The 14,766-nt window shown below is 48.8% G+C and overlaps 1 protein-coding gene across 1 annotated transcript in view; it reads right to left on the minus strand.

Annotated features, from left to right (window-relative positions):
• Positions 1-1,258: 1,258 nt before the first annotated feature.
• adgra2 (adhesion G protein-coupled receptor A2) overlaps positions 1,259-14,766 on the minus strand; it is a 62,511-nt gene continuing 49,003 nt past the window's right edge. Inside the window, exons 4-19 of the mRNA XM_031570981.2 lie at positions 14,348-14,419; positions 14,099-14,170; positions 13,566-13,729; positions 12,538-12,751; positions 11,920-12,084; positions 10,634-10,823; positions 10,080-10,229; positions 9,677-9,838; positions 8,619-8,816; positions 7,926-8,118; positions 7,308-7,507; positions 6,837-6,964; positions 5,436-5,559; positions 5,004-5,152; positions 3,629-3,718; positions 1,259-3,405 (exon numbers count right to left, since the gene is read on the minus strand). Coding sequence (XP_031426841.1) covers positions 1,866-3,405; positions 3,629-3,718; positions 5,004-5,152; positions 5,436-5,559; positions 6,837-6,964; positions 7,308-7,507; positions 7,926-8,118; positions 8,619-8,816; positions 9,677-9,838; positions 10,080-10,229; positions 10,634-10,823; positions 11,920-12,084; positions 12,538-12,751; positions 13,566-13,729; positions 14,099-14,170; positions 14,348-14,419 — 3,811 coding nt within the window. The 3' untranslated portion in view covers positions 1,259-1,865. The remainder of the gene's footprint in view (positions 3,406-3,628; positions 3,719-5,003; positions 5,153-5,435; positions 5,560-6,836; positions 6,965-7,307; positions 7,508-7,925; positions 8,119-8,618; positions 8,817-9,676; positions 9,839-10,079; positions 10,230-10,633; positions 10,824-11,919; positions 12,085-12,537; positions 12,752-13,565; positions 13,730-14,098; positions 14,171-14,347; positions 14,420-14,766) is intronic.

Here is a 14,766-nt window from a genome sequence, read left to right on the forward strand (position 1 = left end):
ACACTTAAAAGTCCCAAAGCTACACATTTTGAAATCATCGACACATAAAGAAGAACACCTGCCTGACTGATGTATGCGGCTAAATTCATACGTTTAACAAAGCTTAGAGGTCTAAAAACCATGACCATGACACCATGGTACGTGCCACCACATAACATCACACACAGACAGACTCCAAGGGAGATGTAAGAGCTAAACTAGAACACTCAGAGGAATGACACATAATATGGCACAAAACCTACTAAAATACTGTGGCGTTGAGGTTTTTTTTTTTTTCCCAGTGAACCTTTTCTTTGGCACAACAATGTCCCTGAACATACTAAAACACTGTTCTGGTCAAACTGTAACATGGACTCAGTACTGTGCAGTTGTGAACTGATCAGAATGTCCTCTTCGGCTCGTATCTACTACGCCAGGCCATGACTGGAGATCAATTTGAATACTGAAGATGTAAACAAAGTGGGGAGATAGATAATTGGACAGTGTGAAAATGGCTGCTTTGCACATGAGTCATACATGCACTCGAGGGTTCATTGTAAGAACACACAATCATTACCTCGATGGACCGATCAAAACAATACTGATTAGATAAATGCCTCAACAGGAGAGACATTTTTTACATGAAAATGTTATCTTGTGAATGTTTTGGACATACTGTCAGAAATATTATGTTGGAAGTAGCGCAAAACGTAATTACGTTGTCAGCCAAATACATTTGAATTGTTGGTAAAAGCAACACCTCCACCAGGGGAGGCTACCGCGTCTGACATGAGGCTTAAAGAAAACAAATCAGAGAGCCACAACGGCAAATTTCAAAAGATAAAGAGTTTGAAACTCCATTCCTTACGTATCAGTGCATGATCAGTGATGTATTGTGTCCTGTAGATGGCAGTAGTGAGCCATGAGTAATGGTGAGAAGTAAACCGGACATTTCCCAGCAAAATGGAACCGATGAGGAGCACAGACAGCCACTTCCTGCTTTACAAAGTTCAAAGTTCACAGTGCCACAAATTCATTCAACAGAGTATTGCAGGGTGGAGGCCCACTGACTCTACACACAAAGATCCATATGCTTATAGCTAGGTCTGCTTAGCAAGAGGCAAGAAAGCTCTTTTCAGTGCTGGGGAAGGATGGACTCCATCTTAATACTTAAAATGGTTAAGAAGAATATATACACTAGGTGCTCTCTCTCTCTCTCTCTCTCTCTCTCTCTCTCTTTCTCTCACTCAGACACACACACACACACACACACACACACACACACACACACACAGCCAAGAGCGCAAACATGCACACATACACACATGTACACACACACAAATATTTTTCATAAACATGTCAGCATGCTTGCACGCACAAATACAAGAGAAAATGTCCTTCACAGAGGAGATGCTCATAGCAAAATGGGCTATCTTTGATTCCATTTCCATGCTCTCTTTCTTATGCATAGAGTGAAGCATTCAGAGAAAAGAAATAAACTCTAAGCTTACAGACATACAGCTAAGGGTACAATTGCTTCTTTAAAAAAAAAAAAAAAATCCTTAGCTTGTAACTTTTGTATTGTTATCTATGGTGGAATACCTTGATATAAAAACAAACAAACATATACTTTTGCATATTTCATAGCAAAACATCAAACCTCAAACACAAATCGTATGCCATATTGTGTGATCCACAGCTGCAACAAAACTAACCGACCAGGAAGCAAAGACTGTTGACATGAACTATATATTCTTCCCCCATGTTTGATTTATGCGACCTTCAGCTCAGTATTTGAAGTACACGAGTATCACAAGGGATGGGTAAGCAAGCTGAAATTGACAAAAGGTGCGTGTTTTTTGTATTTTGGATGGATGTCTGATGGATCACACAGTGGTCTCGCTCTTCCACACGCCACTCCTCATGCCCACGGAACCCTGGGAGTGGTCTGTGCCACTCGTGTCCGGCTCCGTCACGGAGTTCTTAAGGGTCCCGTTGGGAGCATTAGTGATAGGCCCTGGCGTGGCGTTGACCGTCCCCGTGCCCGTGCCCATGCCCGTCCCCGTCCCTGTGCCCGTGCCCGTGCCCGTCCCCGTGCCCGTCCCCATGGCTGTGTTGAGTGGGAAGGAGCAGCGCTTGGCCTCCCTCTCGGCGGCCGCCGCCAGTTTGAGGTTGTCCCGGCTGGCGCACCGCCTCTGGGCTCCGTGTTGCGCGGCCATGCGGCTGGCCACGGACGGCAGCAGAGGGAAGGGCTTCCGGCAGCCGCTGCTGCCCCCGTCGCTGCCCTCGGAGGGGCTGGTGGCCAGAGCGTCGCCGCCGTGCCGACCGTTGGTCAGCGTCTGGCCCGTCTGGCTCTCCGAGTGGCTGTGGTTGCGCAGGCTACCGTTCTCGCTGGACGCCTGCTTGTTGTGGCCCGCCTGGGACGGGCCGAGCTGCTCCACCCCCGGGGGGCCCAGGGCGCCCACGCTGCCCCCGCCAGCCCCCCCTCTCAGGGCTTTGAGGCGGTAGTGGCCCCTGCCCTCCCCGCGGTGGTGGTACTGAGCGCCGCCTGTTTTAGTTCTGCTGCTGGTCTTCCTCCTCTGCGGCTGCACCGGGGCTGCTGAGATGAGACTGGGCAGCGCATTGTTCTTTGGCTTGCCGTTGTGCTCCGTGCTGGTGCTGGTGTTGGTGTTGGTGTTGGCGACGGTGGTGGGCACCCGGGCGGTGTTGTTGCCGTTCTCCTGCGTCACCTGGAGCAGGTTGGTGAGCTTGCAGGGCCCAGGCCCAGGCCCGACGCTGCTGGTTCCGCTGGGGGTGGAGGAGGACCTGGCCGACGAGCAGTTGTTGGCCTCTCCGGGAGCGACGCAGCCCACGTAGAGCTGCGAGCCCCGCTCGGAGGCGCTCTGGTTCCCCGGCCCGGCGGCACAGGAGTGCGTGTAGGCCCGCATGGGCTGGGAGCGCCGGTACGCCGGGCAGCAGCCGAGCCAGGCGGCCTGCACGTCCAGCCGCCTCAGGCAGTGGTGCACCACCAGGAACAAGCCCAGCGCGGTGACGGCCACGGCGTACAGGCAGCTGAAGAGCAGGCTCTCTCGGCCCGTCTGCCACATGGCCATGGCTCCACAGCACCACAGCGCCAGGAACAGGAAGTGAGTGGTCACCAGCGCCAGGAACTGCACCTTCAGGGAGTACTGGTCCTCCACCGGCGGCAGCCCGGCGTGCACGCCGGAGTCTGTGGAGTGCAGACTGGCGCTGCCGCCCAGGGCCGGCTGGCTCTCGGGCGGCGGCGGCGGCGAGGAGACGGAGGAGGCCGCCAGCTCCTTGGTGCTCTCGGAGCTCCGGCGCCTCAGGCGAAAGATGGTGCACAGGAAGTAGATCCAGGTCACCAGCACCACCAGGCCGGCGGGGACAAAGAACGCCCCCAAACTTGGCCGCCACACCAACCAGCAGCTGCGCGAAGGGGGGTCAGAGGCAAGGAAAAGGTTAGTTGGGGTCACATGCCGTCTGACAGTGCCCTACATCAGGAACACAAGGACACCTCTGTGTCGTGTTCTCAACCCACTCACTAAACCGGGTCTCACAGGAAAGAGCCGTGCTTATATCAGCAGTAAACATGAGAATGCAGTGACCTGGGTCACAACGCCCGTGGGCAGAAAAAAGTCAAGGCACTCACTAAGGGCTGTTCTCCCCATAGTTGTTCATGTTGACCGCGGCCGTAATGCCACAGATGATGAGAGGAACTCCGCCAGCTATTAAATAGAACCTGAAAACAGGAAGATCAGGAAAAAAAAGGGATGTTAGAACAAAGTGCAAAAAAAATGGTATGTTTGCACTAAATGATGGTTATCTCTATGTGCGTCGGTATAAATTAGCAGAAAACACACACAATGTTTTATCAAATGATCTGCATTAGAATAAATGCAGCAACACAAACACACACACACATACACCAGCTTTGCAAACAGTATTAATCTATTTTGGTATATAGTAGTGTTCTGCTTCTGTTATTCTGTCTATGTTTTCTTGGTTATTGGGGCTTAAAGGGGCTTGGGCAATCCACACTGCATGCACTCTGTTGCTTTGTGCTCATCCCCACTGGTTGAAATGTGTTCTCCAGGCATCAGGACAGGACGGGGCAGGGGGCCTCCACATGATCCAGGCATCAGGACGGGGCAGGGGGCCTCCACGTGATTTATTCCCCGGCCCAGACAGGCCCCATTCAGGAGCTGACCCTGGCGGGCCGAGCGGGTGACACAGGGGGGGCGCGGGGGAGCCAAGGGGTCAGCAGTACAGTGTGACATCACAGGCTGCGTGAGACAGATAAAGCATTGAGGGGGGGGGGGGGGGGGTCTGACGGAGAGCTCAGGGGAGGGGGGGCACCCATAGCTGGCAGTGCAGCTGCCTCGACCCCGAACACTCGCCACTGACTAGATTTATGTAGGTGCCCATGTACCTTTGTGTACTGTGCTACCCTGGCACCCTCCTTCCCTGCATCTGGTGCCCATGCACCTTTGTGTACTGTGCTACCCTGGCACCCTCCTTCCCTGCATCTGGTGCTGGAGGTGCCCATGTACTTTTGTGCCCTGTGCTACCCTGGCACCCTCCTTCCCTGCATCTGGTGCCCATGCACCTTTGTGTACTGTGCTACCCTGGCACCCTCCTTCCCTGCATCTGGTGCTGGAGGTGCCCATGTACTTTTGTGCCCTGTGCTACCCTGGCACCAGCCCACCCTGCATCTGGTGCTGGCTTCTCACTTATGCCTCTGAAGCTTTTTTTTCTTCTCTCTCTGGAATTTTTTTTTTGCAGAAACTTGTCTTTCCGTCTAGTTTTCCATTAAACGGAGAAAGAAATGTAAAAAAAACAGATGGGCTTTGGTTTTTCCGAGACAATGGTGCTTTGATACCGGAGAATTCTATATCACTGGTGGTCCATTTTTGTACAGACACACTCTCATTGCAGCCGCTCCTTCAGAGCCATTCCCGTACTCTCTCAGGCCACTTCAGCTTTCCAAAAGTCTCTTCCTGTGTCAACCTGATGACATCACTGACCTGAGCATGGGCCTCTGTGTGGGCACCGCCGCGACCTCTCCCTCCGGTTGCCGTGGCAATCGCAGCACAGCCTCTTTGTAGATGACCCTGGCATTGACCCCGATCCAGAGCAGGGTGGACAAGGAGGAGTAGTGCAAAGCAATGCCCACCTAAGATGCATGGACACACACACACACACACACACACACACACACACACACACACACAAACACACACACACACAACACACACCACACACACACACACACACACACACACACAAACACACACACACACCACACACCACATTCCACACACACACACACACACACACACACACACACACACACACACACACCAAAGAGCGAGAGGAGAGAGAGAGAGAACAATCCTTCAATTACTCTACACTCACATCCTCAAACATATTTAGTGAGGGGGCTTCACAAGGCTTACCGCTTGGCACACTATGGGATAGCTTGTGAGGGTGATGCCTCCTGCAAAGACTGCTGTCGTCATGGCAATATGGAAGCAGGTATTGAGGATTGTGTGCCAGCATTTTCTGGAGACTCGAACAGAGCTGAGTGAAGATAGAAAACACAAGCACACTTATTAGAAATATGCTGGATGTTCAAATACTCATCCGTTGGATGTTCGAATAACATACATGACGGTTGCCTATTTTCAGGAATATTAAATTCAAGGACTTTTGAGTATGATTCAATACACATTTGTATTCTTTTCAAAATCAGCACTAAGTGTGTTATCACATAATACATTTGGTGGGAGGTCTTAGCCTCATCAATTTCTGTTCAGAGTCAAATATGTAAATATGTCATCGCAGTCACTAATTTAAGTCTTCTGGTGGCCCTACAAGAGAACATGAGAGCAGTCTAATGTTCGCTTTGAAGAAGCAAGCGAACAAACTATATAGAACAATGGAACAGCCACTCAATATGCCTTAATGCGAGCAGAGACAGAAAATGACAGGACTTTAGAGAAATCGAAGTCAAGTTGCTCTGGCTTTGAAAGTCATTGAAGTTGTTTGTCTCAACATCAGCATAATCCCGGCAAGTCTCGTGGGCACTTTGACATTGCCTTCTTCATGTGTTCACATTTAAAATCCAACAGATATACTTTGAGTTCAACTTGCTTTCACTCGAAAGTGAAATCCATTAAATAAGAAATTGCAAAAAAGGTTTTTACCTTTGCAAAATCAGGTTTTTAAACCGTTTTTATAAAGCAGGCTTCGCTTTTGACGTATGTTTGAGTGGGTGACTAGTTATTTGTATCATCCTCAAATTCATGTTGATGTTGTCTGGTCGTGGGAAACATAGCGAAACATGCACATCATTCCCACAAGCTCCCCAGGCTAGTCACTGTGTAGTGTCATGATCCAGGGTTAAAACCCAACACAAATATAAGTTATATTATATATATTATATTATATTATAAGTTATATGTTCTACAGCATGTCATCGCCGCATGTATCACCAAAATATATTGGTTAGCAATCTAGCCAGCTAACTGTGCTGTTATTGGTGTTCGTAAGGCAAGTCTGTTGCACAGAAACACACAATCTCATAAGCACATGTAGCCTATGGTCACATGATCTCATAAGCACCAGTATGGTCATATGATCTCATAGGAACATGTATGGTCACATGATCTCATAAGCATATGCATGGTCACATGATCTCATAAGCATATGCATGGTCACATGATCATATAGGAACATGTATGGTCACATGATCATATAGGAACATGTATGGTCACATGATCATATAGGAACATATATGGTCACATGATCTCATAAGCATAAGCATGGTCACACGGGTGGTCATGTCCACTGCATACCTGTGGTGTAAAATGTAGGTGATGATGATGGTGAAGAGGCCGAGGAGCAGGACAGCAGTGCAGGTGTACACCACTGGATGAAGCACATCTACGGGCACAGGGGAGGGACCCGGGAAGTCTGGGACATCCTGAGCGATGGATACAAATGTTACAGAGATTTGCCAAAAAGAAAAATGTGTGTTTGTACACACTATGACGTGGTTGTTTGTACACAACCCTCAGTGCTGGAAATGACAGAGATAAACATATTCTGAACAGATTCTTGAACAGATTAAAATCCTTATTTCAAAGATTGAGGCATCTGACCACAGATCATGAGAATGATTACAGAGTACACTAACTTTGATAAACATTTGAAAACAAAAAAGGAATGACACTGCATTAAGCATTCCATGCCATAAACACACAGTGCAAATCTATCAAAAATATTTTCATTCATTATTCCATTTTAGTCTTTAATTGTTGTCTCACCTGCAGCACAGCATAGTTGCTAGGCAGCGAGCAGTGCAGGGTAGAGGTGGTGGCATCGGAGTGGACTAGCTGGCAGCCATCTTGGCTCCAGCCTCCCTGTTTCTCCAGGTTCCAGTGGGCAGCGATGGGGTCACTGCCCAGAGACAGATGGCGCAGTGACACAGTGATGGGGTCTGAGTGGTTCCACATGCTGCAGCCATCTGAGGAAGAGCCGACACACACACACACACACACACACACACACACACACACACACACAAGAGAGAGAGAGAGAGAGAGAGAATCAGCACTAATGGAATCAGGTTATCTATCAGGGCACAGGAAACTTATTTGAAGTAGAACGAAGAAGTGAAACCGATCATCGGTTCCTGAGAAACATGTTATTAGATTTGTAAATACAATTTTGCAGATGACTGATCACAACCCGCAGTTTATGAAGGCATCTGCTCCAGGTTTGCCTGTGGCACGACCACATTCTTTGTTTTTAATGAATGAGATTCCATTCTCCCCGAGCTAAGAGGTCAAGAGGTCAAGACATTTTGAATGGCGTTTCCTCTGTGTATGTTGTTGTTGTTGTTGTTGTTGTTGTGGGCCTGACCCAAAGTACAGATTGCTTACCGAGTCCAACAAAGATGACTGGCGTGTTGACGCCACGGCGACGGGAAATGTCCACCAGGCTGCTGCTGGAGTTCCCCATAAAGGGAAAGAACCTTCCGGTACGGAATGCCACAAACTGCAGTTTACAGTCTGCAGGAGCGTCCGGAGGAAACAAGGAGGCGGGGAGGGAGACGGAGGCCAAGGCCAAAGAATTCTATAAAAGAGAATGAAGAGAGAGAAGAGAGAGAAGGAGAGAGAAGAGAAAGAAGAGCGAGAAGGGAGAACAGAACAGAAAAATTGAAGAGAACATACGAATAAACAATCATTTATCGAATCTTCAGACTTCCTTTAACCCACAGAACCCTCATAAGTAGTCTTTCCCAGGAGCCGTTTTGAAGAAAGAAACAGGGACAGTTCCACCGTTCATGACAGCAGATGCTGCTTTACGTCACAACGTTACCTGCACAGCCCTGCGACTTCAAAGCTCTTTAGATCTTACTAATGAATTTAATGGCCTGCCTTGTGGGGACATTTAGATATACTCCAGATGCAAGGAGAAGCATCACTGCCGAAGAGGAGCTCCATGACCCATAAATAGTCATCTCACGACACGTCCCATAGTTACCTTAAAGCAGCAGCACTAAAGAGACACATAACAGCCAGGTGCTCCAGAACCTAATATGGACAGAGTAGCGTGTGGGTTAGCACGCTCACCTTCAGGGGGAAGTTGTTGAGAGAGTTGTTGTGAGCTCCTGCCATGCAGCGGAAGCGAAGCTGCTGCTCGTGAGGTGACTCCTGAACGTCCGGGCCGTTGACCCCTGACCCCTCTCTCCTCTGATAGGCTGTGCAGCTCATGCCCGTGAACTGCGCCGGACGAATGAGGTGAGCCAACATCACGATATTACGTGAGACCTGACAGGCAAGGCGGAGAGAGATACGTTTAAAATCAGGCATCATTATTTGGCAACACATATAATGCCACACACACATAAAAAAGCATGCAAAAGACTTCATATCAAAGTCAGAGTTTGTAACTGTTGTGTAGTAAGGACATACTATCAGCTGACAATTACATGACGACATGCTAAGAGTAACATGTGGACATAGATGGGGCTGGACTGAAAGCAATACAACATTCCACATGAACCTCTTCTTTGGCAACACAGACTCTGAGAGAGATGAGGTCTGAGGCTGAGAGAGATGAGGTCTGAGGGGTCTGCCTGAGGCTGAGCGAGATGAGGTCTGAGGGGTCGTCTGCCTGAGGCTGAGAGAGATGAGGTCTGAGGTCTGAGGGGTCTGAGGCTGAGAGAGATGAGATCTGAGGGGTCTGAGGGGTCTGAGGCTGAGAGAGATGAGGTCTGTGGGGTCTGACTGAGGCTGAGAGGGATGAGGTCTGAGGGGTCGTCTGACTGAGGCTGAGAGAGATGAGGTCTGATGGCTGAGGGGTCTGAGGCTGAGAGAGATGAGGTCTGAGGGGTCTGCCTGAGGCTGAGAGAGATGAGGTCTGATGTCTGAGGGGTCTGAGGCTGAGAGAGATGAGGTCTGAGGCTGAGAGAGATGAGGTCTGAGGGGTCTGCCTGAGGCTGAGAGAGATGAGGTCTGAGGGGTCGTCTGCCTGAGGCCTACCAGTAAGAGGTCTGAGGTCTGAAGGGTCTGACTGAGACTGAGAGAGATGAGGTCTGAGGGGTCTGAGACTGAGAGAGATGAGGTCTGCGGGGTCTGACTGAGGCTGAGAGAGATGAGGTCTGAGGGGTCGTCTGCCTGAGGCCTACCAGTAAGAGATCCTGGGAGCCGGAGTGGAGCTGAGGCCAGGCCAGAGTCTCCAGGGAGTGGACGATGGAGCTGCAGACCCTCTCCTCTCGCTGGGCACGGGACAGGATCTGATCATCCACCTGCATCAAGTTACTGCCCATCTCCACAAGCACCTCGGAGAGCTGAGACACACACACACACGTGTGAAGACACACACACACACACACACACACACACACACACACACACAAAAGGATATGTAATGCTTCATACATACATGTCTGACGTTTATAACGTTTACCCAGACCCACATATTCTACCTCGTCACCGCAACAAATCACACAAAAGTCCTGCATGTATGCCCGAATCCCCCTGCCTCTGTGAGCTAGCGTGTCTATCTCTCAGCTAGCATAGTTAGCATACCTCTCTCTGCTGCCGGATGTAGTCCATGAATTTCTGCATCATCTGAGCCACGTAGCGTACATCTACGGTATCTGTGAAGGCAGCAGCCTCCAGTGTGTAGGAGCACACCTGGTGAGCCAGTGTCACTGCGTTTGAGGCGTTGATGGGCATCTGTATGATGTGACGAGACAAAGACAAGACAACAAAGATTGAACGAGGAGTGTGACGATAAATGAGGAGTTTCAACATCTGATGTCTCAAGTTTATAGTTTTTTGCTAAAATTGAGATATTCCATTTAAATTAACCAAGTGATCAAGAAATTCGCTTTTAAAATAATTGTGACAGGAAAATCTTTATTTTTTATTTAATTTTTTTGTTGCCACTCCTTGTCGAATGTCTCTACAGACCTCTTCATTCTAATTGGTCAATCAAGCTCTTCAGATGTCTGCTATTATTTAATATGGTGCGGACAGCCACTGATCACCTGGCTGGTGTTGTTTAGGCTATCTGTACTACATCACCCTTTACCTGACACTCTGTAAAACCATTACGAGTATCATGGGATGCCACTGACCTGTATGAAAGTATGCAGCACTCTGGTGATGTCATTAGTGTAGTGGCACTGGGTGTAGTTCCCTTCCTCCCAGTGCCCCAAGCGATCGCAGTAGCGTGACGCCCTCTGCTCCTCCCCGATGGCCAGGGAGGGGTATCGGAGAGGGTGGCAGGGCAGGTACGATGTGATGCCAGCCAGTGTTCTGGGCCATCTACGAGAGGAAACACCAAACAATGGGGTGGGTTCAGTTAGGTGAATCTGTTTCGTGACCCAGGGTTAGCATAAGTCATGCTTCTTCACATCTTTCAAAACTCACAGTGCTACTGTGCGCATGTGTCTTTAATTACTCAGTTAGGAAGCTCTTGTAGTGTGTCTCTGCCATATTGCCAATTGAGCAAAGAGGTTTATTTTGGGGTTTTATTTTTTTAAGGAGGTATTTAAAGCTTACACCATGGCTCTCCTGCCACAAACACAGCCCAACCTATACTGGAAGAGCAACTTTTATGTTAGAAAGGACTGTGGGTTCTGTTTTAGTGGCAGCATAAAAATCAGAACCCATCCTCTGTCAAATAAAAATATCATGTACCAAATAAATCATGTACACTCACATTCAAATAACATTATCTCTTCTCATAACGGACTGGTCCTGACTGAGGTGTGTGGTGGCTTGTGGGATTGTGTGCATCATGTTTGCGCATGTCTGTGTGAGTGCTATTCCTGTTTTTGATCAAGCTGAAGTGTAGCTTCATTTCCAGTTACTGCCACACAGGCTAACTTGCAGCCAAGTTGGTTTTTCCGCTGTGAGTTCAGAGCTCAAATACTTCCTCCATTCAGCCAATAGCACACAATAAACATACACATTAGTCAGCCAATAGCACACAATAAACATACACATTAGTCAGCCAATGGCACACAAGAAATATACACATTAGTCAGCCAATAGGGTACAAGAAATATACACATTAGTCAGGGAAGCCAGCCAACAAACTACAGCACATGCAGTAGCTCAACAGACTGCATGTACAAAAACAACAGACAGTAAAGTATGATCTAGTGCATTGCATTATCTCTGAGCTGTTTTCAACTTTAATCCTTTTTGTCAACCTTTCAGTGAAACATATCTTACAATTCAGGTAAATTACGTTTAAAATTGATTTCAGTATTCCTGTGTTTCTTCTACATGTTTTTTTTTCCTCGCTAAACCCTCCTAAAACCTTGTTTGGGTCTGTTGAACCACAGGAGCACACTAGCTGTAGCTGCTACTGTTACCCTTCAGGTGTTCGGGATCCCTGTAGTTCCAGACTGACCTGAACTCCCCTCTGTTGTTGGCGACTCTCTCCTCGGGGCAGAAAGAGGCGCTGTTCTCCAGCACCACGATCTCCACGCTCCGGGAGGCGTTGCCACGGCCCGTCGACACCACGCACTCCCACTCCCCGCTGGCATCTACGTCCATGTTGGACAGGATGAGCTCGCTGCAGACACACAACACACCATTCATTCATTAACACTGCGCACACACGCCGGAATAAACATTCCTGGCATATTTCTGTGGGCATAGCTGGGGCCTGTATCCCAAACAAGGATTAAGCGCTGTCGAGGACTAAAGCGTGTTAGGGAATCTCAACCGCATCCTGGTGTGTGTGTGTGTGTGTGTTGAGGTTTTTGTGTGATGGTGTGTATGCATAAGAATGTGTTAGTGCGAGTCTGTTTGTGCCTGCCATAAGTGTGTGCGTTTGTGTGTGTGTGTGTGTGTTGAGTGTGTGTGTGTGTGTGTGTGTTGAGGTTTTTGTGTGATGGTGTGTATGCATAAGAATGTGTTAGTGCGAGTGTGTATAAGTGTGTGCGTTTGTGTGTGTGCGTTTGTGTGTGTGTGTGTGTGTGTGTTTTAGTGCAAGTGTGTTTGTGCCTGCCAACCCCAGAAGTACCTGGTGATGAAGGTGCAGTCGTGCATCTCGCTGTTCTCCAGGTGAATTCCCTGCTCGGGCTCGTTGATGACAGGCTGGCCGTTGTGGCTCCAGTGCAGGGCCGTGAGTTTGTCCACCAGGGCGGCGGTGCAGTGGAAGGGCAATCGGTCCCCTTTGAACACCACCTGCCTCAGCGAGGGCAGCAGGGACAGCGTGTGCAGCTCCAGAGGCCCGTCTGGAAGAACGCAGACAGAGCTCAGTCAGTGTGTATTAAACTCAAAATCGGAATGGAGGGTGAGGGGTGGGGGGGGGGGGGGGGGGGGGGGGGGGGGGGGGTGCTTATTGTCTTTTGGGGAATTTTGTTGCCCTATCATTATACAACCTCGTCAAAATGGGTTCTTTTTCCAAAGAAGCTCCAGTGAATATCAACTTGTTTTCCAAGGTCAGGGCATTGGCAATGAACATCCATTCATAAGGATAAACCGCAGTGGAATTGGTATAACAGGCATTCGCGGATCTCTCGTCCAATATAAATACTGGCGGAGAGGGGCGTGTAGAGGGCACGAATGAATAAATATTAAGTCAGAACCGGAGAAGGATCGTTTTAGGCAACCCCAGAACCGGGCCGAGCAGAAACACAATGGGAATCGGATCGGATCCTTCTCACCACTCAGAGCATCTTGGCCCGACACAGGCCGACCCCCAACAGCAGAGTTTTAGGTTACATGTATTCCACCACACACTGTGGGTCGGTTTAGCTGGGTGCACCATCTTAGTACGATCTGCTCCAACATGTATAATGTATGGAATGCCATATGTGGGATCACAAACATCTATAATGTAGATTTTGTTCTTACAAAAATATTTTAAATGATAGTTTAAGCAACATCTTACCAGACCACTGAATATAGTGAAATACATAGTGAAATAGTGAAATTGTTGACGTTAGCATGTGTTTAGTGCATTCATTTGGTATGCGATACAGTAATATATTTATTTTCATGTGGCTGCAGTTGAATACTGTGTTCCTCTGTGTGTCACCAGCTCACCACAACTCAGATGACTCTCTCTCAGTCCGCGTAGAGGCTTGCCGTGGAGACTCTTCGGATAGGCACAGAGGGTGTCGTCCCCAAGCCGCGCCGTGCTCGTGCGGAAGAAGCCCGGCACCCAGCGCAGGCCGCAGTCACAGGTGAGGAACTCCGAGTTAAAGTTCCTGAGGAGGAAGTTAGAGAGACGAGTAGGATTGAACTCACCACACGTTTAAGCCCGGGGCGGGACATGCACATTCATTCAGGGCCGCCGCATTCGGTCGAGCAGATCAGATATGTTCCCTAGCGGAACATTACGAGGATTAGCCTATCAGCCATGACAGAGCGCCAGCGCTGTTCACCAGGAGTTCAATTATTTACTTTATGTTCACCAGCACCACTGTGGGAAGAACTCCGAATACTATGTTTGCATACCAGTTTGCATGTCGGCCATATGTGATGCCGAGATAGACCTCGCTATCTCGGCTTTTTACTGCTCCGCATGCCAGGAGAGATTATGTGGATGACAGGGGCATTCAGTCACTTCTACTTACACCAGCTTTAGCGAAGGGAGCTCCTGAAAGACGTTCGGGTCGAAAGACGAGAAGATGTTGCCTGAGAGGTTTCTTTTAGCCAGATACACAAAGCGAGAGGAAAAAAACCAGACAATTAACACTGTCAGCATGACACGTTCCATGGGCCCAGTCAAACAAACATCTGTGTCGTTATAATATATGACCACAAGCGTCTGCTATTTTAGCAAACAGTTCCTTAAGCTTATCTTACGTTTACAAAAGACTTACAGTTTCGTGAGGTTGGATAGGCCCTGGAACATGTCTGGTGTCAGGCAGCCGATGCGGTTGTTGGACAGGTCCCTGAAGAAAGAGCAGAGCGCCATTAAAATGGACAGTTACTTAAACACACGGATTCTCTGCCAAACAGAAGCTTTTCCATTACTCCTGAGTTACGTCCTTCTCTCACCATTCCCTGATAGCCTGGTGATCAGTACTAACCAGCCAGTTGGTAACCTAACTGTACTCATCTATTCTAGTGACCTGATATTGCTGTGCTACAATCTAACACGGAACCAAATGGGACCAAGGAGAGAACTGTGATGCACTTTGATTGAGGATCCACAGGAGTCTGTTGGTCCAGACTGTCATTCCAACACAGTACAGCGCTGGTTCAGCACGGCCGACTCGAACGCATGTTTATCCCCCGC

The sequence above is a fragment of the Clupea harengus genome, chromosome 7 (genome assembly GCF_900700415.2).
Source record: "Clupea harengus chromosome 7, Ch_v2.0.2, whole genome shotgun sequence".
NCBI classification, from domain to species: domain Eukaryota; kingdom Metazoa; phylum Chordata; class Actinopteri; order Clupeiformes; family Clupeidae; genus Clupea; species Clupea harengus.